The 27,021-nt window shown below is 42.4% G+C and overlaps 1 protein-coding gene across 4 annotated transcripts; it reads left to right on the top strand.

Moving 5' to 3' along the window:
- The first annotated feature begins 1,297 nt into the window (after window positions 1-1,297).
- GABPB2 (GA binding protein transcription factor subunit beta 2) lies at window positions 1,298-24,371 on the top strand. 4 transcript variants are annotated; one of them, XR_003997647.1, is made up of 10 exons: window positions 1,298-1,430; window positions 4,358-4,497; window positions 6,105-6,272; window positions 8,049-8,243; window positions 9,210-9,360; window positions 12,477-12,590; window positions 14,080-14,265; window positions 16,223-16,359; window positions 17,578-18,685; window positions 23,158-24,371. XR_003997647.1 is itself a non-coding variant. In XM_030541985.1 (9 exons), exons 2-9 carry the CDS (start codon window positions 4,390-4,392, stop codon window positions 17,863-17,865), a joined length of 1,347 nt encoding a protein of 448 aa, XP_030397845.1. In that variant the 5' UTR covers window positions 1,298-1,430; the 3' UTR covers window positions 17,866-24,369. The 4 variants fall into 4 exon arrangements, 2 of the variants coding, with proteins under 2 accessions (XP_030397845.1, XP_030397844.1); XR_003997646.1 differs by having other exon boundaries at window positions 19,241-24,369; XM_030541985.1 differs by having other exon boundaries at window positions 4,390-4,497; window positions 17,578-24,369.
- The last annotated feature ends 2,650 nt before the right edge of the window (window positions 24,372-27,021 follow it).

The following is a 27,021-nucleotide window of genomic DNA, read 5'->3' as shown; positions in this document are numbered from 1 at the left end:
CACTAAGCATAACCCTAAGTAACTCGGGAGGGTGGAAGGCCACAAGGGTATGGAGCCTTCCTGGTTTTAGGCCTCAGCAGACAAGAGTCCCTCCATGTTTGAACTTTAATCGACCTAAAAGGCCAGGTGTAACAGCCGTTATCAGTTGCAACAGTTCTAACCGGTCTAAAGCAGAAATAATGAGGCCTGTGCACCTTTAGCAGAAGGACAAGATAACTTGCAGAAGGAAAACTTACTAACGAGCTGCCGCGGCCAAGATTACTTAATGCACCTGCGCTTGCGTAATTGCTACAGGGGGAGGAAGGGGGGAAGAAAGAGGAAAAAAAACGTATAAAAAGGGAAAAGCCGCTTGTGTAGGGGTGCTGGGTCTGAGGCATGTCAAGTCTCCCAGCACCGCTTTGAGATCTCACATAAACTTTGCTTGCTTCTCCACCCTGGTGTGTGTTCATTGGCGCTAAGCACTCCGGGCACGAACCGCCATTGCTTGCCTCGGGCACCCCTGCAACAGTCCCACCCTGGGACCAGGAAGGGCTGAACCAGGTCAGGTTGTTTCTGAGCTGGTGGCTTGTACAGGGTGGACACTAAGGTGGGGGTCCCCCCATGGTGTGGGGGTCCCCCCAAAACGAGGGCCACTTATAAGGGACCCCCCAGGTGCAGGCACCTCAGAGCTGAGGGCAGCTATTAAGAGATGCGTGGGGCTAGGCTGAGCGCACCTCTGGGGGGTGCGGGGGGGCAAGCTGGGGACACGTATGGGGCTGTGCAAGGGGGGGGGCACTGACGGGGTGGAGACGGGAGGGGTTGCGCTGAGGTCACCCATGGGGGGGGCGCCGAAGTGGGGGCCCTGAGGGGGAGCTCGAAACCCCGCGCGCAGCAGCCGCCTCACTTTCATCCTTGGCGCCCAAAGTCTCCGCCGAGCGCCCGGCCGGGACTACAGCCGCTCACTCGTCGCCTTTATATGAACTCCGTCGTATCCCTCCGCCGGAGAAAAATAATCCAGGCGGCGGGGGGGTGCCCCCTCCCCAAGCCCGTGAATCGTTAATGATCGCTCGAGTTACCCCGCGCTGCACTTTGCGCCGCACCGGCAGGGCCCGGGATCTGGAGGCCCGTGGAGGAGGGATACAGCCGTGAATTCCTGGGTGATCCACCCCACACCGTTACTCCCCTGTCCCCCTATAACCGCTTCTTCCCCGCGAGGCCGTGTGACTAGAGCGGCTCGAGGCTCTGGGCGGCCTCTTCCCTCCTCCGTGTATCCCTCCGCCGCGGGGGGGGAACTTTTTCCACTTCCGGGTCCGCCATTTTGTCTCCCTCCCTCCCGAGTAGAGGGGGGGCAGTTAAAAGCAGGGAACCCCGGTAACCTCCCCCTTTCCCCCGGCCCGTGGGACGCCCACGCTGGCGCCGCCGGGGGCCGCCTCCGCCTCCGCCTCGCAGGGGTGAGTGGGGGGGTCACTCTACGGGGGGGTCACGGGGGAAGAGGCCCCTGGGGGGGCTCTCTCGGGGAGAGGCGGGGTACCCTGCCTGGGGGGGAGGCTGGGGGTTGAGAAGGTCTTTGCTCCCCCCTAGAGATTGGGGCTAAGGGAGGGAGCCTGAGGTGAGAGGGTGAATCTCGGGGTGGGGGGGGTTGAGGGGCTGGCAGGGAGGGGGTGTGGCAGAGCATTGGAGGTGGGGGCAGAGCCCCCTGGACCCAGAATTAACAGAAACGAGCGCGGGGTTTATTCCTTTATTCTGATCACTGGAAAGGTTCAAAAAGGTTTTCGCTGCAGCTTCTCTCAAGACACCTGTTGCTGCTGGAGAGGAGGGACGTTTCAGGTGTCAGATCCTACGGAGACCTCGAATAGGGTGGGGGGGTTGTGAGCCTGGGGGGCTCCTGATTTTGGTGATTTTCTAGCTGTTTAATAATGAATCCAGAGTTAGGTTAAAGTGCGATGACAGAAACTTGTGGGTTTCGTAGTTTTTAAAACAAATCCAAACCCATTAAGCCCCAACCCTGCAAATACTTACACCCATGATTAGCTTTATGTGCATTGAACTCAAGGGAGCTGTTCCTGCCTGGCAAGTGAAGTGTAAAAGTGTTTGCGGGATTGGGGCTTAGGAGACTGTTAAAGGAGCATTAACAATAAAGGCTGTCCTACTAAGAATCAGTGTAAGTAAAGTTAAGGCCGTGATGGTCCTGCTAACACTTGCCTGTGTTTACATGTGCACAATTGCCTCAAAGTCAATGTTTATGTACAGAAAGACCCTGATCCTGTAATGAGCTCTGCACCTGGGTGCCTGCTTTGTGCTGCCTGGTTCTCATTGTAGGATTGGGCCAAAGTTAAACATATGTGAGCATTTGTGGGAATGGGATTGCCCCTAAAAGGTTCAGCAGGGAATACAGACTGCTTTAACAGGGTGCGGAGCTTATTTAAAGTGGCCCTTTTAAGGTGTCATCATGCTCTATTTCTAGTTGTTCATACAGCTTGCAAGGATTTTTTTCGTCTTTCAAGTTTGTTTCCGTGAACATCAGATTTTTATGACAAATCTAAAAATGGTCACACTCCTGCCTTCTGTGTTTAATACTTTGCATATAATAATTGTGCACTTAGGTTTAAAAACCTATATTGTAAAATGGGAAATTTGACATTGGCTATGTTAGTTGAGGAGAGTTAGGTTTTTTAAAAGAGACTGTTTTACTGTCATTTACTTGGTCATTTACTTACCCCATTACTTGGGGTTACTTGTGTTATATTTGGATGCTTCTGTTGAATTGTTCAGTGAAGTGGTATAACTTTTTTTAATAAAAAGCGACAGTTCTGTGACATCTTATAGACTAACCTTAGTCTATAAAGTGCCACAGGACTCTGTCATTTTTACAGATCCAGACTAACATGGCTACCCCCTGATACCTTTTTCATAAAGCTTTTCTCTCTGTTAAAGGTCTGATGGATTTACTGGTTAACTGTGCAGTTCAGTACTGGTATGCATAGACATTCACTTGTAGCCATTTGAAGAGCCTCGCACATAAATTAATACTTAGGCTTCATGTCAGTTCTTCATAGGAATGAAATGCCACTGTATTTGTGTCAGACAAGAACTTCAGATCCCCTGATTAACATATTTTATTATACTTTTAAAGTATAGCTTGAAAAACAGAGGCAGCGTTGCTTGTAAACTTAACCCATGACTAGAACCCAGGCATTCCTATTTCCAGCTCTAAAACAGACTGCCTTTATGAACATGGAAGTCACTTTATTTTTCAGTGACTGGCAGCTGTAAAACAAGGACAAAGATACCAGGCCCTTTGCTCATGGTGATGGGGTGTTTCTGAAGATGAAGTAATTAATCTTTGTAAAATGCTGTATTTACTATGTACTACGTGTTGCTGTTACAGACTTGGGGCTTGTCTACATCAGAAAGTTGCAGCGCTGGTGAGGGAGTTACAGCGCTGCAACTTAGGAGGTGTACACATCTGCAGGTCACCACCAGCACTGCAACTCCCTGTTTGCAGCGCTGGCCGTACTCCCATTTTGTCTCGGGTGTAGAGGATCCAGCGCTGGTGATCCAGCGCTGGTAATCAAGTATAGACACTTACCAGCGCTTTTCTTGACCTCCGTGGAATAAGCAGGTATCCCAGCATACCTGAGGAAGCCTCTGGTAATCAAGCTGGTCTCCTTCCCCGACTTGCTCTCGCGTTCCCCGAACCCCGAGCAAGCAGGTCTCCTTCCCTGAGGTTTGCTGGGTGGTTCCGGGAACGCGAGAGCAAACCGCGGCGAAGCTGGTCTCCTTCCCCGGTTTGCTCTCGCGTTCCCCGAACCCCCGAGTAAGCAGGTCTCCTTACCTGCGGTTTGCAGGGTCGTTCGGGGAACGCGAGAGCAAACCGCGGCAAAGCTGATCTCCTTCCCCGGTTTGCTCTCGCGTTCCCCGAACCCCCCTTGAAGCTGCCCAACAGCGCTGCAGTGTGGCCACATCTAACACCACTTGCAGCGCTGGTTGCTGTAAGTGTGGCCACTCTGCAGCGCTGGCCCTATACAGCTGTACTAATACAGCTGTAACAACCAGCTCTGCAAAATTTTAGATGTAGACATGGCCTTGGTCTCAAGTCCATGCTGAGCCTCTGAAGTCAGCTGGGGTACCCTTGAGCCATTGGTCTGTATCAGCTGATACAGTTGCAGGATCAGAGTTGCATTTTGCATTCCTATCATGTTGCAAGTACTGAAGATTATGAAAATGTATATCTTTTTAAACACTTGAACTCATTAAGTAATTACTGGTCATATCAGGCTTAGATTGATTTCCAGTGTGCATCTATGTCCTAGTCTAGCTGATGATATTTTAGTCATATTGCACATTTAAAGTGGTTTTTTCTGTTTTTAAAATGCAGCTTTCTGAAAATATTTGTTCCCATGTATAAAGATGTCGTTAGTGGACCTCGGAAAGAGGTTGCTAGAAGCAGCTCGCAAAGGGCAAGATGATGAAGTTAGAACGCTAATGGCAAATGGTGCTCCTTTCACCACTGACTGGGTATGTTTTTTTTAATAAAAAAGGCTAGTTTTTCCATAAAGGTATTTACTCCAACTAAAATATAGAACAGATCCTGGAGGGCAGCCTGAGGGGTAGGTGATAATCTTAAGAGTCCTAACTTCGCTCCTGGGCACCCTCGCTCTGTAACTGTGTGACGACCAGACTGATTAACTGTGACATTTCATTGCTGGGAAATTCAAGCAACAAGCTTTCCTATTCGTACACTTTTGAAATGTTTATGCAGACTTAGGCCCTGATCCTGAAAGCTGGTCTATGCAGACTTAGGCCCTGAACCTGTTCCTGAAGGAGGAGTTATTCTGTGAATAACTTTACTATCCCAAACTAGTCCCTCTTACCCCAATGGGGCTACTCCATGATAGTAAAGTTAAGTATGGCTTTAAATAGTTACAGAATGGGGCCAAAGCATGGCATTCATACTCCTGGTAAGTTGCCAGTGTAGCCAGTTTGGGTGCAGCTGTTATAGAATATTGAGCAATTTTTTTTACCTTTTCCTTGAGAATGGGAATGTTTGATCATTCCTTTTAAGTCTTCTTTAAAGTCATCCTTAAGTGTCAATGTTTTTCAAACTATATTAACTTGCTAAGTACATTTAAATACTGAATTTAAGGGTTATAAGAGGGAATTAGAGCAGCCAACCGTACTGATTAGCAACTAATGCTTTTTTTATTTTTTGTGGATATGTTTTAAATGTTTCATTTAAAGTAATTGTATATCAGATCTCATTTGACAGAAGTTTAGTTCAATGATCAGTTTATTTTTTAACATTTGCCTTGGTGCAAGTGATCACAATCATATTTTGTTTGCTATCTACACAGACTGTAATCCCAATCATTCATTTATATAATTGGTGCTTGTTGCCGAGTCAATTGCTGGTTGGTTTGCCGCCTCCTGGCAGAGCACACCATGACCATCCCTCTGCATTGGGTGCCCCCTGCCAGTAGTTGCTCTCCAGACCCCATGGCGATCTATCCATTTAACTCAGCCCTCTACCACTTCCTAACATTCAGCCCTCTGGCCAGGTGGCTTTTTTTTTCCCTTGCCACTGTGAACTTAGGTCAGAGGTGAAAGTAAGCCAGTGTGGTCCGGTACGGTGTACCGGCAAGAGCCAGAACACCATGCCAGACCGCACCGGCTTCATTGGTGGGAATTTAAAGGGCACGGAGCTCCTGTGGCTGCGGGGAGCCCAGAACTCTTTAACACCCCCCCCCTCCCCCGCAGCTCCAGCAGCGGGGCTGGGGCCGGGATTAAAGGTCTTGGGGCTCCGGAGCCCCGGGCCCTCTAGTTTGCCTCTGAGCCCTGGGTTAATTTAAAGTGCCTGGGGCTCCCAGCCACAGCTGGTGCCCCAGGGCCTTTAAATCTTGAGAGGCCACGCCTCTTCCGGTTGAGGCCCTCCCTCCCAAGGACTCTGGCAGTACTGGTAAGTCCTGCAAGTTACTTTCACCCCTGACTTAAGGGTTTGTACCTCCCCTATGTGGGGGTGTAATTCTAGTTCTTTAAAATTGCTGAACACATTAATGGAGATAAATATGTGCTTCTATACCTATGTTGAACAGATAACTTTTTAAAAAACATTTTTTGATATACAGCTCGGGACATCACCTCTTCATCTTGCGGCCCAGTATGGCCATTATTCAACAGCAGAAGTGCTGCTTCGAGCAGGTGTTAGCAGAGATGCTCGAACCAAAGTGGACAGGACACCATTGCATATGGCTGCAGCTGATGGACATACACATATTGTAGAACTTCTAATTAGGGTAAGTTAGATGTTATGCATCAATCTGCAGAATATAAATCCGATAAATTACATTGTAATGTTCCTTATTAGGCTTTACTTTCTATGTGACGAAGGTATTGGTCAATTAATGCCAATTAGATATTTTTACTGGTAGGATGAAATACAAAACTTCTTCCCCCTCTTAAGTATCATTTTGAAAAAATTTTCTAAGGAAAAATCTCAGAATTGTTCAATGAAATCACTGCTTAATTTAGTGATAAATATGGGAGATTTAAAACAAGGGTTCTCAAACTTTTTTTGCTGGGCCCCCCTTTGAAAATATTTCAGGCTGTGACAACACCCCCACCCCTCATTCCCATTTCATGCCGCTCTTCCGTCAGTGATGGGAAGGAGGAAGGAAGGTTGGCAAAACTGTGACTCCCGACAATAGCCTTGCAACCCCCTGTTGGGTCGGGGCCCCCACTTTGAGAAATGCCGATTTAAAACAGTGTGATGCCTGTGCAGGAGGACTGGAAGCACATAGCTCAGGATGATGTTAAAGCAGGGGTAGGCAACCTATGGCACATGTGCCGAAGGTAGCACGTGAGCTGATTTTCAGTGGCACTCACACTGCCTGGGTCCTGGCCACTGGTCCAGGGGGCTCTGCATTTTAATTTAGTTTTAAATGAAGCTTCTTAAATACTTTTTAAAAACCTTATTTACTTTACATACAACAATAGTTTAGTTATATACTATAGACTTACAGAAGGAGACCTTCTAAAAACGTTAAAATGTGTGACTGGCACACACAACCTTAAATTAGAGTGAATAAATGAAGACTCAGCACATCAATTCTGAAAGGTTGCTGACTGCTGCCTTAAACCAACACTGTTTTACTTAAGGAATCATATTGTCTGAATTGTTTTACCCGTTGTTGTAACAAATAGCACTTAGGATGAGTATCATTGTAAAAGATTAGTACCAAAGCAAATCTCTAAATTCTTAAGTGGTGTGTTTGCGCATGCATACCCACATATTTGACAGCACGTTGGGTGGGATCCATGAAGGGACTTAGATGTTGCAGTGCTGAGCATGATGGTGGCACTTAACTTTTAGGTGCCTAGACACTCACAGGGACAACACTGTGATCCACAAAGCTGGGCAGGTGTCTATATTCCATACCACGAATGAGGGGAGATAGATGTGTTAGAATACCATGCTGGCCTTTGTGGATTGCAGGCAGCTCCACCCTAAGGTACCAATGGGAGACGCTAATGAGGGGCGTGTGCTCTGTTCTGCTCCTCTATCAGAGATAGGTGCCTAACTCTGGGCTACAGGGAGGCATCTGTCTACGAATGGGAACCTGCCACTTGGAGTCATGCCTCAGGTGCCTCAGAGCATGCCTACTGGATCAAGCCTTGCACGTGTCTTAGGTGGCTGAATGTCTGTGTGCCCCGTTGTTTGTGAACCACGTTCACGCTGAGGCTTTGGTGGGAGGTAGGCATCCAGCTGCTCAGAAGGAGGCAGCAGTGCACATACCCAGAGGCAGGAACATAGGTGCCAAGGGAACTCTTTGCTCTGACAAAAGCAGGCGCTGAGTGAGTTTAGGCATCTGTAGGGTTCTGCAGGAGTCTTGTGGATTCCAGTGGAACCAAAACTGGAACTTAGCTGCCTAAGTCTGGGATTTGGGTGCAGAAGTACCTTTGTGATTAAACCCTTTGTGTTCAGCCTGTTTCTCTGTTTCCCTTGAATCAGGGAGTGGCCATGCTCTGAAAAAAATACAGTTAGATGAAAGCAATGCTTTTATTTCTCTCAGAATGGTGCTGATGTAAATGCCAAGGACATGTTGAAGATGACCGCCTTGCACTGGGCAACAGAACACAACCATCGTGATGTTGTAGAGTTGCTTATAAAGTATGGAGCTGATGTTCATGCTTTCAGCAAGTTTGATAAATCAGCCTTTGATATAGCCCTGGACAAGAACAATGCAGAGACTCTGGTAATGCTGCAGGTGGGTTAAGGAAGAAATCTGTTAGCTGATAATTACAGGGAAAGTACATTATCTGCCTACAGCATTTGCCAATGTGATGAGAATGAACATTTCCTAAAGAAACTCTCTTGCATGCCTGAATCAGAATTGTGGTAACTCGTATAAAATATTGCAATGTCAATTGATATTAGCTTCTTCATCACTAAGTTAGTAGATTTGGAGAATAATGTCCAAAATTTCAGCGCTGCATTGGTTTTCTTTGCAGACGCATAGTTTTCAGGTATCTAAAAGGGTGTCATTGGGAGGAGGGAGAACTTGTTCACCTTAGCCTCCAATGATAGAACAAGAAGCAATGGGCTTAAACTGCAGCAAGGGAGATTTAGGTTGGACATTAGGAAAAAGTTCCTAACTGTCAGGGTAGTTAAACACTGGAACAGATTGCCTAGGGAAGTTGTGGAATCTCCATCGCTGGAGATATTTAAGAGTAGGTTAGATAAATGTCTATTAGGGATGGTCTAGACAGTATTTGGTCCTGCCATGAGGGCAGGGGACTGGACTCTGACTTCTCGAGGTCCCTTCCAGTCCTAGAGTCTGAGTCTGAGTCCTTCAGAAACTCTCCTTCTGAACTCATGCAATTTACTTTTTTTGTTGTTGAAATGTTTGTGGAAACATGCCTATAGGAATGGAAGAAGATTATTTTTATTTTATTACAAGGTTGATGTTTGGAAAAGGCTATTTACATAGTGGGCTTGATTCTCTTTTGCCCTGCAACTTGGCAGTGTTTTACACTAGTGTAAATCAGTACACATTTTTGATTTGGTAGTATTTTTATACCTACTTTTGCACCAGTGAAAAGCAAATACAATTATTTGACTACACAAGATGCAGAGCAACAGAGAATCAGGCCCCAGAAATGCTCTATGGATGCCAAGTATTTCTCTTATTGGAGATGAGATAAAAATGTGTGCCTAATTGCATTTTCTTAAGGAGGCAATGCAGAATCAGGTGAACATGAATCCAGAGAGATCAAATCCTGTCACAAATACAGTGACTGTTTCCTCACCGTTTATCCTTGCATCAGGGGAAGTTCTCAATCTTGCTAGTTTTGTTTCTTCAGCAAACACCAAAACAACCTCAGGTAAGATTCTATGAACATGTAAGCAAAAAATGCTTCTCCAAAATATTTCTTGTGTAAAGATTTTTAGAAAGCTGCATCTCTCAAATTCAGTCTTCTAAATTGTAGAATGCAGATGTTCTAAGTTGATAGAGAAAGTTCTTTAAAACATATTGGAATGCACTAAAATATCCATCCTATCAAAATACACACTCTATCTGTAAAAGATAATGGGCCAGAACTTAAACTGGCATGAAAAGGCTTGTTCCGTTGAGTCAGCGGAGAGCTTTGCTATTTTCACCAGTTGAGGATCTGGCTCAGTGTGTATTGTAAGCAATAAAATAGAACCTTCATAACTTGGAAAATGTAAAGGACTCAAATTACAGTGCACTGATAGTTAACATAAGAACGGCCATAGTGGATCAGACCAAAGATCCGTTTAGCCCAGTAAGTATCCTGTCCACTGACAGTGGCCAATGCCAGTTCCACTAGTAAAATTTGAGTAGGTAAGATATATTCACCATTTGGTACCTAATTCCTACATTTGTCAAGGATTCCTTCAATGCTCTGTTTTATTACTTATTAACAGGAAGAGCAGAGTGAGTCGTCTCGTGTACTTGAAAGTCAAATAGGGAAACAAATGGAAAATCATTGCAGAGAATTTATCTTGGGTGTACAGGTTACTCAACTTATCTTTTCTAGCCAATAGATGAGAGATAAGATACAAAAATGAGGAAGCTAGTTATTTCCGTAAATTTGTCTGAAAAATTCATTTAAGGCCGAATATAAATTCTTTTCCTTATGTGAGACTTTATAACCTGTTGGTTTTTGTTATATTTGGGAAATCCAAACTACTGTTTCTTTTCAATCTTAAGGAGGCTTCTGAATACAAGGTTTATGAAGCAAGTTGAGGGCCTGACCTTGCAAACACTTCTGCATGTGAGTAACTTTTGAAGCTAATGGAACTGTTCACATGCATGAGTGTTTGCCAGAGTTGATTGGAGCAGTATTACAAATGTGGATGTTTCCTGTTTTCAGTTCTAAGGGCCCAATGCTGCAATTGGCTCGGTACAAGTGGCACCCTAATCCTGGGTGTGGCCCCATTGATTTAGTGAGACTCCGAACTTACTTTGAGAAGAAACTTTCCATGTGGCTTACTCCTTTAATAAATTGACAGATCCCATAATTAACCCCCCCGCCCCAAAAAAACAACCAAACTGAGGATGAAAAGGGCTTCACACGGATAATGTCACACCTTATCCTAAAACAAGGACATTCCCGCAATATATGTACCCGATTAATGTTAAAAATACGAAAAGGCCAGTATCTTTCCCATTTTCTTCTTTTTGGATGCCACACTCTAAAACTTTACTCCTGTCAATAATAACTCCTGGTCTGTCAGGGCCAGCAAACCCTTATCTAGTAGTAAGCCGAAGCCAGTTCGCAAGACCTGGTTGTTAAATTTAGAAGGTGGTGTAGAACCGGTTGCTAAAGAGGTGGCCGGGCTTCCCCGAGGGGCAATTTAAAGGGCCTGGGGCTCCCAGCAGGGGCTGGAGCCCCAGGCCCTTGAAATAGCCCCCGGGGCTACTGCTACTACCCCCGGGGGGGGGGGGGGGAAGAGAAACTTGTGGGTTCTGAGGAGGGCAGTTGGGGTCAGATGGGGGTAGAGGGGCATGACAGGCACGTGGGGCTTGTACTGTGCTCACCCCACAGTTCCCTACCAGGTCTTTGGCGGCACATCGGCGGCGGGTCCTTCACTCGCTCCAGGTGAAGGACCTGCTGCTGAAAACGCAGAGCGAGTGAAGACCACCCCACCCCCACCCCGCCACCACTGCAGAAGTGCTGCTGAGAACCCGGTAGGGTTCTTAAGATTTTGGGAGCTCATCACTGCCCTTATCCCAACATGTCATTAGCATTTACCTTGTTTGCCCACAAGAGGGCATTAGAGACTGTACTTCAGTCCCTGCAAGTAATAGTTTAATGTTTTTCATAAGCGAAGACACTCTTTGTACCACTTCTTGCTTGTAGGTGACTAAAACGTTTATTTTAAAACTACTAACTCCTTAATGAGGGCAAATGTCTTTTACTTGCCTGAAGAAACTGTGTTCAGAAGTAACGTTACAACCTTCTGAAAATAGCATATTGAATATACTAACTTTCGTCCCTCTTTCTTCTGTTCGGTCAGTACTGTCTCAAAGTGTAATGGATTACTGTGCTCAGTTGAGGGAAGAAACTTCTTGCACTGGAATTGGGATGACTTTTATTCCTTGCACAAAGCTGAATCTGCAGTCCAAGAACTTGATATGCTGACTCTGATAGTCTTTACACTAGTTCCTTTGTTGGGTTTCAACTGACTGGCGTATTTTGTGAAGCTGGTTGTCAAACCATACATTGAAATCAGAAACAGCTCTGATTTGTGACAAACAAAATGTGTTTTCTAAAAAGCAATGCTGAACGGAGTCAAAACTTTATAGATTGGCAAAATTTCACAGTAAAAGAATTTGGGTTGTCAACAGGCTTTTAAAAATTTTTTTTGGTATTTGCAATTCTGTAATTTAATGTGACACTGCAAAGTCAGGTAAATATAACTAAATGTATAGCAACTGCTTTCATAACGCTAATGTGTTCAGACTGTGTAGTCAGACTGTGTCTATTCTGTGCTGGTGAGGGCTTGTATTTTGATCATGTGTGGCTTTGAAAACATTGTTCACATCTGTTCAGGATGAAAGCTAATTGTAGTGCCAAAATCTGGATTTTGATAGCCCAGTGGATTACCATCTGGCCACTTGAAGGTGATCTTTGTGACAATGTTGGAATAAGTCATGTTAGCTTGCATCAGTTTGCTCCATTTAATTCCTTTGCATTGTTTCTGATACATTTATTTTAAAATCCAGTAAAATGAGTATTCAGTAGAAGGTATTTATTTCAACCATGTTCTAAGAACAGTATGTGGGACTGTTTCAGATCTTGAAGTAGGGTATGCTAGGTATGAATTATAGGCTGGGAAAACAGCCCAAGTAGAGTAGTAGGTTTTTGGCAGCATTTTTTTTGCTTGAACAGTTCTTTTAATAAAGTCTTAATAGTATAGTAAATACTCTGACTGCAAATGTCCTTCACTTGCCTTCATTTCCTCAAAACAGGTGATTCCCGTGTATCTACAGTGCAGTTTTCAAACTCAACAACCTCTGTGCTTGCCACACTTGCAGCCCTCGCTGAAGCATCAGCTCCTCTTTCCAATTCAAACAGAGCTACAGGTAAATGGAATGAATCTGGCGTTGACATCAATGTATTTAATCCCTAGTGTATAATCTGCAAGAAATCATAAGGAAAGTGGGTTACTTAAGTATAGCTTGTAAAAAGGATTTGAATTCATTCAGCATAACTCAAGAGAGTTGCAACTACTGCCAGATATATCACTTTGCAAGGCTAATAGATTTGTCTGTCATAGCTCAGATATTTCTATAGACAACAGTTGATCCTTTGAATGAAGCGCTAAAGAATTTTTTTTACTAACCAGTCTCTCACTCTGTCCTGTTTTGACCTGGATCCTGTTAGAACTGTTCTGTGCAACTACGTGCTATAAAAATAGAATAGGACACAGCCTGTATCTCCGTCAGATGCTCCTTACTACACAAATATGGACAGTGTTATTTTTTTCAAACTCCAGTTTTACCAAACAGATAGTTTGGAATGATTTTATCACCACCTCTATTTTGTATGTTTCCTCTAATTTTACAGAGCCTCATTGTGGGTTTTTTTTTAAGTGTTAGGCTGTCTTGGGGCCCTAGTAACATTTGGATTCTTTTTATGCATACCATAGAATCTCAATTTTATGAACATTATGAACAACCATTTACATGAACTATTTTTCCTGACCCTGGGTGGCAGAAATAATCACATGGTAAAAGTGATGTAGTTGAGCAAGTTGACACCTCTTTATGTTCTGATGCTATCAGTGTATTGGAAATCGCTTTGCAGTGGTTTTGAAGGACAAGAAGAAAATAATTCACAGCACCAAACTGCAATTTATGCACTGTGCCTGCTGTAATTTTGAGATGTTCATCAAATCAGAAAGTTCAATTTTATAAACTCTGTCCCAGTTAGTTCGTAAAACAGGGTTCTACAGTATTTCATTCTAAAAAACAGTTTGTGATGCTTCTATGGCAGTGATTCTCAGCATTTTTACCATTGTGGACCACATGTGCAGCTCTTTGTTATGTGGGCTGCAACCACACAGTATATATACTACCTACATGGTCTGGGGATGTCACATGAATCACAGGTCTATGCTGATTGGATCGTAGGTTGAGAACCACTGCTTTATGGTATATTTACAGTGTGCAGAATGTGGAAACCACCAGTTGACTTTAGAATTATCAAGTTGGCCATCTTTTAAAAGCAATCCTTATGTAATCTTTTTTTAAACCTTTGAACCCATTTTTTTGAGACAGTACTTTTGACTGTATTAGTTTTATTTGTATTTGTGAATGCTGGTGCTTTAAATTCATCTAGGTATCCGAAGAGAATTATTTATTTTTACCATTGAAAAGTTGCTATGATTGTATTGGTATTTTTTCTGTCCATTTTAGATTTTTAACATTTGCAGATTACTCCATACCAGATGCTTCAGTGTTTGCGGTTCTTGTGCAGTAAACATTGACTCATTTACTCCAAGCTTTGCTTTCTTTAAAAAAAACAAAAAACAAAAAAAACAACTTAGGAGTTTTGCTCTGCTTTCTCCAGCTAACGCAGAGGAAATAGTGGAAGCAAATTCTGTAGATTCTGCAATACAACAGGTGGTTGGCAGTGGAGGTCAACGAGTCATTACGATAGTAACAGACGGCGTTCCACTGGGCAGTCTCCAAACAGCCATTCCTACTAGTGGTATCAGCCAGCCGTTTATAGTGACCATGCAAGATGGACAGCAAGGTAAGAGGCTACTCAGTTTAGAAAACTGTAAGTCAGTTTTAGACTTTCCTAATGTTAAGAAAAATAAAAAAAGCTATAGGTAGATGCACAGAGATAGACTTAGGTTTGTGAATCTCAGGAAACTAGGCTTGGAGGGGCTGGGAGGGAGGGGAAGGAAAAATGAAGCCATTACATCGTTCAGCTTGCTTGCAGTGTGCTGCTACAGATGTGTACCTTCCAGTGAGCTCTATAAAAGAATGGAGAGAGAATTAAGATTTATGACTGAAGCTAGTTACATAATCATTCTAATATAACAAACAGTACTACATTTTTATTGTAATATTAATAGTTGAATTAAAATGAGTGAAACATGTAATGATAACCTAATAGAGTTTATGATAAATATTTATCTGCTGCATTCCCACCAGCTAGGCTAGGATTGTTTCCTAGTACCTGATTTGTATGTGTCCTCTCCAATCTGGATTTAAATAACTCAGCCAATTGTGTTTCTACCACTATCCCTTGTGTGATTATTTCGGAGTCTAAATAGAACTGGGTTTTAAGACCTTTCTCTTGATTGTCAGCTTAAGTATACCTTTTCATCCCATTACTCTAATGATATTGCCTTAGATCATGCTAATCTGTCAGTTTCACAGATCAACACACCTATGCAAAGTTATAAGTAGTTTTAGAGATGAGTAGACCAGTCATAATGAATTACTCGATCGTAAGCCGGTTCATTTATAAGCCAACCCCACCAAGATGGATAATTTAAAAATGGAAAAATTTAATAACCCGTTCATAAGCCAACCCTATAATTCAGGGATCAGCAAACTTTGGATCCCAGACCATCAGGATAAGCCGCTGGGAGGCCGAGATGGTTTTTTTCCTCGAGCGTCCTCAGGCACAGAGGTAAACCTAAGTAAACAAAGTGTCCTGGCGTGCCAGCTACTTACCCTGTCAGGCCGGGGCAGCAACTGGTGGGGAAATTTTTGGGGGGTGGAGGGGGTGCTGGGCGTTAGGGGAGCAACCCCATGACAATCCCCCACATGACCCAACTCCTAGCCCGGGACCCCCACACTCTCCCCAGCCCATCCCTTCCCACCTAATCTGGGGAGGGCAAGGGGAGGATGTTTTTGACCTGGACACAGCCTGCCAGCCCTGGAACTGCAGCTGCTTCAGAGGCTGAGGGACAGCAGCATGGCCAGAAGCGGGGAGACTCTGGCCCTACCTCTTCCCTTCTGGCTGTGCTGCCTCTCCTTACTCACTATGTTGGGGGGAGGGCTGTGTCCCACCTCTCCCTCTCTACCTGTTCATAAGCCAACCCCCTTCTCTGATGCTTCCCTTTTTTACTAAAAAAAAGTTTGGCTTATGAATGGGATATATGGTATTTATTTTCATTTCACCTGTTTGCAAACTGTCCATGAATGGAAAGCAATTTTCTCAAATTTATTATTCAGAATTTTGTCAAATGTCTACACATAATTATTGATCTGTAGTTTGTTCTGTCAATGTTCCTAATTAGAACTCTTGATAGAACACAGTAGTTCATATCATAGAATACTAGGATTGGAAGGGACTTCTTAATTCAATTGCTATACTATTGACAAGAACAGGGTGATGAAAGAACTATAGTATTCTCTATAATAGGGAGTGTTTTTAACCAAAAAAAAATTCACCTTTGACTTAAGATTCTCCCAGCTAGGTGGTGAATGGGCTCTGAAACTTTCTTCTTGCTGTAGCAAATAGGATGTCTTAATGCAAGATATGAACAAGCAAATGTAACCTGGGACTTGATAAGAAGCTCTGCATCCCTTCAGTAGAATTTAGAAATGATTAAGTTTCCCACCACTTTTGTGCAGAGCTGCACCTCCCTCATGCATTAATTTCGAAGTTGTCTGTCTCTGGATTTATGTACAAAAGCATCTGTAATCCATTGTATATTCATTTCCTGCATTTAATATTCCTTGACTTGTAGTTTTAACTGTACCTGCTGGTCAGGTTGCAGAAGAGACTGTTATTGAAGAAGAAGATGATGATGATGTAGAAGAGGAACATCCACCAGCAAAGAAGCAAAAAGTTGACCAAAATGTAAATGATTTGGAGGAAAACCAGGTAAAAGTTCCTGTTTGTAACTTTCATAGAAAATGGGTGCAGTCTAAATTATCAGTCTGCTCTGAACTGAGAATGTAGGGGTTCAAGTATAGTTAAACAATAACTCAAAAAAAAAGTGGCCCAAATTGATTTTTAAATTTAGTCAATGATAGTGTCTTTCCCATTTCTGAAAACTCTCACTATAATGTTTCTCATTCTTTCTGCTCAATCTGTATGATCAGTTAATATGCAATACAGTAATACCTCCTAACTCTTATGTAGTGCTGTTCATTAGTAGATATCAATGCTTTATAGAGGTGAGTATCATTGACCCCATTTAAGGAGGGGGAAACTGAGGCACAGAAAGGGGGAAAGTGACTTGCATACTGTCACCCAGCATGCCAGTGGCAGAGCAGGGAATGAGAAACCAAGTCTCCCTCGTGGCAGTGAAGTGCTCTGCCCCCTAGGTCACAGGGCAAGTGGTGTTAGCAATTGAGTCACTGGTGGTGGGAAGGAAGAGTCTCTTCCAAGTCACTCTTTCTGTAAATCTTGTCAGTTAGTTAATTTTTGAGCCCAGGCTATTGAGTTGAAGCATTATACTCTGCTCTATTATTTAGAACTCCCTCTAAAACTGCAGTGATGACAGACCCAATGTGAGACTGACCTCTCCACATTCCAGCTGCTGTTTTAAAGAATGTCAGATAACTTATCCAGCACCCTCCCGTTTGGAAGGATATGTATTTTTGGTGGCAGAACTTACCTTTTGGTTTTGGGGGCCACTAGGTGTTGTGGGTTCTTTTTTGTTTAGTCTATTTCTCTAGCCCTCTCCCTAGTTGCCAACACTGTTGCTTTTGCATCTGGATTATAAAGAAATATGGGAACCCCACTAATCCATCCTTATGGGGTCACTTATACTAGAGAACTGTCCCTAGCCTACCTTGCTGAATAGTCCAACAGACAGTTTCTGCCTTAACATATACTCTGTGCAACTTGATTTCACTTAATATAGGCCACTAATCAGCCCTTTGGTGATACAACCCAGCCCTGTTTTAGATTTACCAATGAGTAGTGGCAAAAGGCTTTGTATCCCTGTGCCGTGAGACATCCCATTATCTCTCTATGCACTTAGTCAGTCCTTTCTTACCTGTGTCTAGGTATTGTGTATTAGTGCTTGCATCCCAGATACAGGCGCAAGCTGCTGACTCATTTAAGCACTAGTCAGTCTGTCTTGTTTTGTAGGACGATAGTGAAAGGGAAATGTTACAGCAGCAGTTGCACGAGGCAAACAGAAAGGCGCAAGAATATCGAAGCCAGCTGATGAAGAAAGAACAAGAAGCAGAGCAATACCGGCTAAAGCTTGAAGCCATGGCAAGACAGCAGCCCAATGGTGCTGAGCTTACAGTGGTTGAAGAGGTTGCTGAGGTGGATGCGGTTGTGGTATCGTCAGAGGAAATGGAAGAGTCTGCAGCCACTGTGGTGGAAACAGAGCAGCCTACTGACATTGCTGTGGAAACTGTAACGGCGTAACCTGCGGGTTACCAACTCCGTTTTTAAAGGAAAAACATTATTTTAAAGGAGATGCTGTTGACAAGCAACATTGTGAGCTAACTGGTCTATTGAAGACCCTCCATACAACTGGAATATTGAAGAACTGAACTGCTTGTGTGGTTCCATTCAGAGGGATAAAATCTCTCCTGCAGCTCATAACATTAATTTGCTTTGAACACAAAGCCAAAGGTGCTTTTATAGTTTGATGTTGAGAGAAAGGTATTTTAAAAAGTACCCTAATAAATTTAGCCAGCAAGTGACCACCAAGCTTATTTTGTAATGTAGGTCTATAATATGGGAGGGAAAAAGGTGGGTGGGTGGCGAAAGAAGTACCTCATTGCCAAAGTGGCTGGTAATAGCGCTCAGCTGCCCTGAATTTACTGCACTGAAAACAAATTTTATGCAATGACATATTTGCACCCTTGTTTGTAGTTATCAGATTGGAAACCATGATTTGGAGTCTCACAAACAGTCTGTTTGGGGAGTATAAACTTTTCATTAAAAAGCTGGCTTTTATTGGAAAGCAAACATTGTTTCTGAAATAAAACACTATTGACAATATCTTCCAAAGCCCTTGGAGAGGAGGTGAAAAATGGATTGGTCTTTGTAGATAACATTTGTTTCAAAAATGAATCCAAAATACAGCACTCCTAGAAGAACAAAGCACAGGCGAAGTTTGCATGAGCTCTTTAGCGTTTAAGCAATTTGAGATATCAGGGAATATTAAAACTGCCTTTTTTGGTCTGTTTTTGAAAGCGCTGTCTACATCTGAACCCTTGACTACCTAAAGGGATACCAGGTAAAAATTAGACCCTTCAGTTTTATGAAACTCGGTCAAGTTTTCTTTTTAGCATTTTTGTGCTATTCAGTAGCACCAACTGTTTATATTTGCAAAATAAAATGTCTGTGAAGTTGTGTTATAAGACAGTCTGGGAGGTTGGTATGTTTCTGTTTGGAAGTGGGTAGGCATCTCACAGCTTTACTAATCAAAACTGTCCATTTTAAATATACTAAAACAAATTTTTTAAACAAGTGACTGATCTTACTATTAAATGTCTTTGTTTGCAGACCCAGAGAGTAAATAAGTTACCTATATGTGTTGCCTGTTGCAGGCTGAGAGATTGTATTTTAAAGTGAGAGACATGTATTACATGCAGAACTGTCTGTCTTTTCTGTTACAAGACTGAAGCAAAATTATTGGAAGTGCTATGATTAACTGTGGGAGCTGTTGTTTACAGTATGGTAGACTTAATTAATGATCACAAGTAAAGCAATTTAAATTGAGGAAAAACTTCACAAGAATGTAGCCTGACCAGTTTGCTGCAGAGTTTAAAAAGTATTAAATCTTTTCTAGCTTGAAAAACTGATACTGCTTTCTTGACAAGTTTTGAAAAATCTGTCTTCCCTCTAAGGCAAGTATCGTTAAATTCATGACTTCAGTTTGCATAATGCAGCCTCTCCTGCTTAAGTTCTGTGAGGATTGACAGTATTCATGGTAGTTGTTCAATTTCATGGTTGCGATGGTTTGTCTTGTATTGTTCTTATTTCCAGCAGCGTGTGTCCAGATAATGTGGTTTTGTGTTGATACAAATACCTCTTTTATTATAATTCTTTTCTAGCAGACATGCCCATGTTAGGACATGTGAGATGAATCATGCAGAGACTTTTTTTAGTCCACAAAGATACTAACTTCTGTAATCCTGGGCATGGTCATAGGTGAAAATGAATTGGCCTCTGTGTAGGGGAGACTGGTTCACATCAGAAAAGCCTAGCTCAAGTTCATAGGATAGTCATGGCTCAAGAGTGGCTTTGAATTGATAGCAATGACATTGCAGGTCATGTCCTGGGAGGAGCCAGGGAGGCCTATTTGAATCAGGTTTTGCTCTGTATGGTGCTGTTAGCCTCTCGCATTAATGAGCATGAGATTGGCATACATTTTTTTTTAAATGTAACTTCAGCCTGTCTTTGCAGCTTGAATTCTATATCTATTCTAAAGCCTTTGCATTCGATCCGTTTCCTGTTCAAAGTGAATTGCCTCTGTTCACTCAAGAAATGGGAAAGATTGAAGCACCTCACAAATTCTTTTTGACCATGCATTTTGGCCTAACAGTTCTCCATTTATAGATATTGTACCAAATTCAACCATTACATCCATGCCCCCTCATTGTCTCCGCTTGGATTGAATGGTTGAAATAGAGCAGACTTTGATATACATCCACACTGCAGAGTACATCTGTAAGTTGTATTTATTCTGTACATATGCTTACAGTGCAAGGCTTCTTGTAGATCATGCAGATAGTACACTGTGTCCTTAGAAATGAATGAAGAACTATCCATCGTAATGATGGATTAATATAAATCAAATAGTTTTAATTTAGTAGTCTTATTAGAAAAAGAGTCACTTCTGAACAGGGAGGTTTCTTGATTAGGAGAAAAGCATTGTTTAGTTTTAATTTGAAAGAGAATTGTAGAAGCTAGGTCTCTTCCAACTCTGGTTAGCAGTCCATATCCCTATCAATACAAGACTACTATATTTTCTGAGGTTTTTCTCAGTCTAGTGTTAAGTGGCACAAAACTGGGGTATCTGCCAGTTAGGCTTTGGAATAATTTTCTTCTTGATTTCATAGTCTGGAGTTTTCTTCTTGTCTGGATGGTTTATTTTGTTTAGCGCCCCATCTTCCCCGAAAGTCAGTGTTGGTTGCTGGAGTCACGAATCAGTAACTAGGGGATCTTACATTGTCACTCTGATCGAATCTTTGTGCAGTTTCAGTGGAAGCCATGAGAGGGACTTTGACTCCTTGTTAGTAGAAGATAGAGTTTGACTCTCCTATGTAAATTTTCCTCTATTTAGTTCTTGTGGATAGAAGGTAACAGTGAAGAGGCCCAGACTTTTAGAATCAAGCATTGGGCTTTGGACAGCAGCTTCAGAATGCGAAACAAAAAGGGCCCGATTTCTTTGATAAAACCAATCACTGCTAAAATATCATTCTATGAATCTTGGTAGTGTCTAGATTCCTCATTTGGGATTGAGGACATGTTGTAATAGGCGCTGTACAAATGTACAGAATGCAATGCCTACCCGACTAGTGATCTAAGAAAGGACAAGCCAAGCAAAGGCTGGTCAGTGATATAAACCCAGTTAAAATAGCTGTTGAAATTAATTTAAATGTTGCAATAAATTGCACTTCACCAAACTTAGAAGAGTCGTCTTGGTAACAATTAAGAATCAAAATGCAAGATTCAGGAAAACATGCTGTCAGTCCTCTTGCAGCTGGATTGGGGATAGGAAAGAAGCTGGTTTATAAAATGGAGAGGAGAAGTGGGGGATGTGGGCCAAAGTCATGAACGGTTTGTTGGAAAGAGTTTAACGTGTAATCTTATGGATACTTGCTATTTGCAGAACATACAGGTAAGAGTGTAATCTGCCATACTGCAGAGAGACATCATAGTAGCAGTGTCAGTAATGGAACTCAGCACACTGTGAATTCAGGGCCATCTTGACTCTCAATTATATATCCATTCAAAAGCAATAAGGAGGGCGGTTGCACCATTTGTGCATATACCCAAAGTAGGAAGTGTCCCATATTCCACTTTCTTTTAACATAGTGGGCCAGAGTCACCCCTGCTATAACCCCCCTAAAATCAGTGGAGTTACCAAGATGAATTTGGCTGTGTTTTCATCACTTATTGTAGTGCAATTAAAACTTAATAGTCCATAAATTTCAGAAATGTTTCCTTTGGTCTTTGAAATATTGTGCAATTTAAAGATATGCCCTTGCAGTCCAGTCCAAGCAGAAATTATGTGATGTGGTTTTTCTTGTTTAAAACAGCTGGCTACATTTTAACAGTATTTTATTGGTGGTTTTCACTAACTGCTTTAGGAAAGACTTATGAAACTACTTTCTTTGTATTGTAAAATCTACCATGGGACTTACTGGTTTTATGTATCAAAGTGCATTTATTTATAAGCAGCGTAACTATTTATAAAAAGACTTTTTATATCTTTTCCAAAAGATGTTTTGAGGAAGGCTTTAATAATGGATTTTTAAAATTTAATGATAGTTTGGAAAAACAGGACTCCTACTTATTTTACGTTTTCACTATATACTTCAATATTATAAAAAAAAACCCAGTGTTTCCTCTGAATTGAAAAATACATTCATTTCCTTCGCTTTGTTTTCTGTACATGTTACAATTGTCTGAGCTGATATTCTTTATTGTACACTGTGAAATTGCATCACAAGGGTAATCCAGAGAGAGATTGATTTAACATGTTTACAGATTTAAAGGGACACTGTCAAGTTTAAAATTACATTTGCCTGAGAATTGTGCCTACTGTAGTTACTTGCAAGACCTAAGATTACAATAACTGAAAAGCTGGCAAAAAAAAGTCTGCATTTGACAGCACTTTGTGTATAGTCATTTTAACTGTTTTCCCCTATGTTGTCTCAGTTTTGCTTAAAAGACCCTTCTACTGGGAAACAGATCTCTCCCTTCCCTCCCCCCCCCCCAAAAAAAATCTGAATATGCTGTTTAAGGGGACTGGGATTTAAAAATGAGTCCATTTTTTAAAGAAAAAAAGCACAGTATTAATTTTGTATGGTGTGAAAAATTCACCATTTTGTTTTATTTTAGAAGTTTTCATGCACCATGTCTGAAAGGTGTCCAGCATTCAAAAAGACTATTTCCAACTTTAGTATTCCCTTATCCATGGCAGTTATATGATGAACGCTGGCTTTTGAACAGAGAGGCAGTACTGTATTCTGGTTAACATAAGGCTAGATGAGGCTACATAGCTATTTTATGCGTTGTTCTTGAATAAGGGACAAGGAAAAAATGTAAAAATTTGTCGTAAACCCAGATCCTGCCAGCCCTTATTCATATGAGCAATGTTATGCATGTGAATAGTCCCACTGAAATTATGCCTGGGTGTTTGCAGGATAAAGGCCTGCATTAGCTCATCTCGTCCAAACCCTACAGATTTTTAATTGAGCAATGACAAGGATTACAAAAAGTTTAAAGGGCTTATTTTAGGCTTTCATCTTAACCTGTGTGCAGAAAGGGAGCTGTCTGTACATAGCACTTATTTAAAAAAAGAACATAATCCTCCCACACACCCTGCCTGAATTTCCAACTCAAGAGACCAATTTACAAGTTTTATTTTGGGTTTTGCATTTCTGAGTGGGAGAGGCAGGAGAAATTTGACTGGTTTCAAATGAACATTATTCAAGTGTTATTTTTAACTTGGTTTCTCCTTTTTTTTATATTAAGATTTTTTTTTAGGTGACTAAATGCGGAAAAGAATCCCAGAATGGAAACACAACATTTAGCAATTTAATGGATCTGCACACACAGTTTTTACTCAGGTAAAACTCTTTGAAATCCATGAGGTTTGCCTGAGTCCTGACTGTAGGGATTAGGTTTCCACCTGCAATCTAATTTAACTCACATCCATTTAGCATGTTTCTCATATGAGGTGAACATGATCTGGTTGTAATTGGGAGAGAAGTTGAATTGTGCCCATGTCTGTTTCTGCATCAGTAGTTCCATTATTCTAAACTGACTTAAACTGCAAAACTTCTCCAGAGGAGAGGAAAAGGTCATTAATCAGGTCATGTAAACTTTAACCAAACTGCTAGATTCCTTTAGCTTTTAAATAATGAATGCCCACCCAAAAAGCTCTTGTGTGCTCTGATGGGAAATTCCCATAGGGGAGTAACTTAAAGCCATTCTGGTATAATTCCCCTATGTGGATACATTTTTGTTGTCAAATAGTGTCCTCGCAGGGAGTTACACCAGACCAGTTATTCCACTGCAGCTGTGCTGGGTAACTTCCCCATGTTGACAAGGTCTTAGGTTACATCTTCACTGCAGTAAAAGACCCACTGCATGGCTGTGGCTGGCCCAGATCAGCTGGCTTGGGTTTGGGCTGCACGGCTCCCCCTGAACCCAAATGTCTACACTGCAATTTTTAGCCCTGCAGCAAATCCTGTGAGCCTGAGTCAGTTGACCCAGGCTCTGAGACTTGGTGCTGTGGGTTTTTATTGCAGTGTAGACCTACCTTCAGTCACTTAACAAAGAACTCTTGGAGTTTTCCTTTACTCTGCCACCTGCATGATCTGACCAGTGTTTCCTGGCTTATCTTGAGGCTTGCAGTTCTCTGGAGAGAAATGCTCAGGTTCTGCAACCTTACCCATATCAGATCAGAATCCCTAACATCCTAGGGGTTGTGTGTATATTTATTATCATTATGGCAAAATCCTATTTGCCACTTCATTACAAAAACTCCATTACAAATCCAATTAGCACTGTGATTAAGCATTTAAGTGCCCAGAATTGTAAAAGATTCTTAATAGCTTTATGTACAGGATGCCTTTAGAAAGCTTAAGTATTCTTTTTATATTTAGAATGTTTTCAAATGTTAAATTTAAATGTCTATATACATTTTTGTACTATGTTTCCTAATAAAATGCCAGTCATGTATATGCTTGCCTTTTTCTTACACTCATTATAGGTTACTGTAACATTTGTATCTGCATTTGAGATTTTATTCAGCGCTTTGGTACTGTGATTAAAAATCTCATAGGACTTTTCCCCCTATGAATGTATTTCTGAACTTTCAGTAGTAAACAGTTTAGTGTTGCTATGAGTTGTTAAACACTTATGTTCCACCCCAGAGGTGGCTGTATTTTAGTAATGAGTAAAGCAATCCCAGATCTCTACATTCCCCTTGGACTTTTACAGAGGAACAAAGTGATCAAAAATCTCTGCAGTATTAAAATGTACAGCCTTGCTGCCACATTACCTTCCCAGGAGGGATACAGTAGTCAGAGGGGTAAGAACTAATGCCCCTGTCCAGTGCACACAATTTCACACTCCACTCAGCGCTGGGAGAAGAGATTTATTCCATCTGTCCTACCACAAAATACTCAGACTGCTAAAGTCCTTTTAGAGTAGGAGTCAAGTTTTGTCCATCATGGATTTGCTTGGTAAGTTTTGGACAAGGTTTTTAGCTTTTTATAGAACTGGTATCTCTGACAGCTGTGCCATGAGGCTTCATTATCTGATGTATTTATTTCTTCAAATGTTTAAAATCCTTAGCCTGCACCCTCCTCCACAGTCTTGACAAAGAGCAGGGAAAGGTGGCTTTTTCAGCAGGTCAACAAATCTGGGCTCTGGGGGACTGAAGCAGGAGAGGGGAATGAGTTACAAAATCAAGGCTGCCTCATGGAGAATACCCTCTCCTTTGTACCAAGAGTCTCTGCAGAGCTGAACTGTGGCAGTGTACCGTGTGGAGAGAGGAAGTCTCTCGAAGGTTTCTGTAGCACTTTTAGGCTGCAGATCTAAGTATTAACACATTTATTACATGTGGATTTCTGCATGGTTATGGGTGATTTGACTTGACTATTAGACTGAGGGCCAAATTGTTACATAGGTGTCAAGCCACTGACTTTAGAGGAGTTACTTCAGATTTACACCTGTTTAACAATAGAGCAGACTTGAGCCCTGGGCTTTTCTGCAGCTGATAACTGCAGCATCTGCACAACCTCCTTGCAAGGAAAGACTTCACAGAAAGACTATGTGGCAGCTAGTGTGTTTTGTTAAGAAATAGATTTCTGTGCATCTCATTTTTCATGCTTACCGCTAAATGTCTGCGGATTCCTAACAAATGGATCCAGGTTGCAGAAAATAAATCCTACCCCTGATGTTTTAAATGGTGGTTTTGATCTGATGGAGATGGTTTGTTTAGCTCAGAAGAGTTTAAACCCTGGGGAATGCCCCGGTATTGGATTTGTCTGGTTTCAGAGAGGCTGTCTGCTCAATAAGAGAACAAGGAATAATCTTTAAAATTCCAGGTGTATTGCCTCTCTTGCTGTGAAGTATTGACTAACAACCCACATTTTTATGGGTAGTTATGATCCATTTTTTTTCTGCTGCCACATTGATTTATAATAGCTTAGGAGACGTTCAACTGAGAAATTCTTTTTCCTGAGAAACCACAGAAGAGTAGCAGGTTGCTGCCAGAAGCCGAAAAGCGCAGGGTGGCTTATCTAGGCATTTTCCTGTCCCTCCATCAGTACAAACAGTTACTAGGCTAGATGTCAAGGAAACCAGTGCTCACTCCGAACACTAAAATAGCCAAGATTGGCCTCCCGTGTAGGCAGCAGCAAGCAAAAAGGCTTTTGGCTTCCTCCTACTGTATGTCTGCACACCTCTTCTGCCTGGCTGACTCATTTTGTGGAGGGAGGATAGGTAGGACAAGCCTCACCATTGTTTCATATTTTGTCAATAGGTGATAGCGCTTTCTCTCTAGTTTCTCTACTGTAAAGCATCTGCCTTTGTTTGAGGGTGGTGCTTGGTGCTGCTGTAGCCTGCATGGCTCTTTACCTTGGGATTGAACCTCACCCCAGAAGTCCTGAATGGTAACGGGTCCTACCCCAAATGCGTTTGAAATGGTTCTTTAATATTTTGGTTTGTCTTTCCTCTGCAGTCCAAACATCCATTCACGCAGAATCCGGGAGAGAGCTGGAGGATCCAGCAGTGGTGGGGAACCAACATTAAGGAGCAGATCAGCTGGAACCTCCGGCCTGCTCTCCTGCAATGGAAGCAGGGAGTGGGTGGCAGAAGTGAAAACTTTGTCATTTCCCACCTCACCACTGGAGTCAGGGCAGCTGCAGGAGGGGAAAGGGGTAAGGACCCAAGACCACCCACATGGAGCACTGGCAGTTGGTTGCAGGAGCACTCCTTGCCCCTTAAACCCAGATCCTTGGCATGTACTTTGGAAAGGAGGGGTAAGTAGTGCTCCTGTACCTATTTGCCCCAGAATTCTTGTGTGGTGTCTGCACTGCCCCAAATTCCTCATCTCTTACAACCCCCAATCATGTACTAAATGTCTATGAATTACCCTTTGCTGCAGCCACTCTTTGTCCGGGGAGGGAGAGAAGAGAACTGTCCGCTCTTCAAAAGAAGACCAGGTTCCTCTGGACAGAGACAAATGTTGCCAGTATTTAATGCAGTCAACTGTGCTTTTCTGCAAAGGATGATCTTGGCTGGCTCAGGCAATTGGTAATTTGACAGGGAACCTTTTGCCTCTAAGGCGTAGCATGGGTTTGTAGCTAAACGATGCAACAGCAT

Source organism: Gopherus evgoodei, chromosome 24, assembly GCF_007399415.2.
Source record: "Gopherus evgoodei ecotype Sinaloan lineage chromosome 24, rGopEvg1_v1.p, whole genome shotgun sequence".
In the NCBI taxonomy this organism is placed as follows: domain Eukaryota; kingdom Metazoa; phylum Chordata; order Testudines; family Testudinidae; genus Gopherus; species Gopherus evgoodei.
The sequence above is the reverse complement of the archived record's forward strand: the minus strand, read 5'-3'. Positions and strand labels throughout refer to the sequence as shown.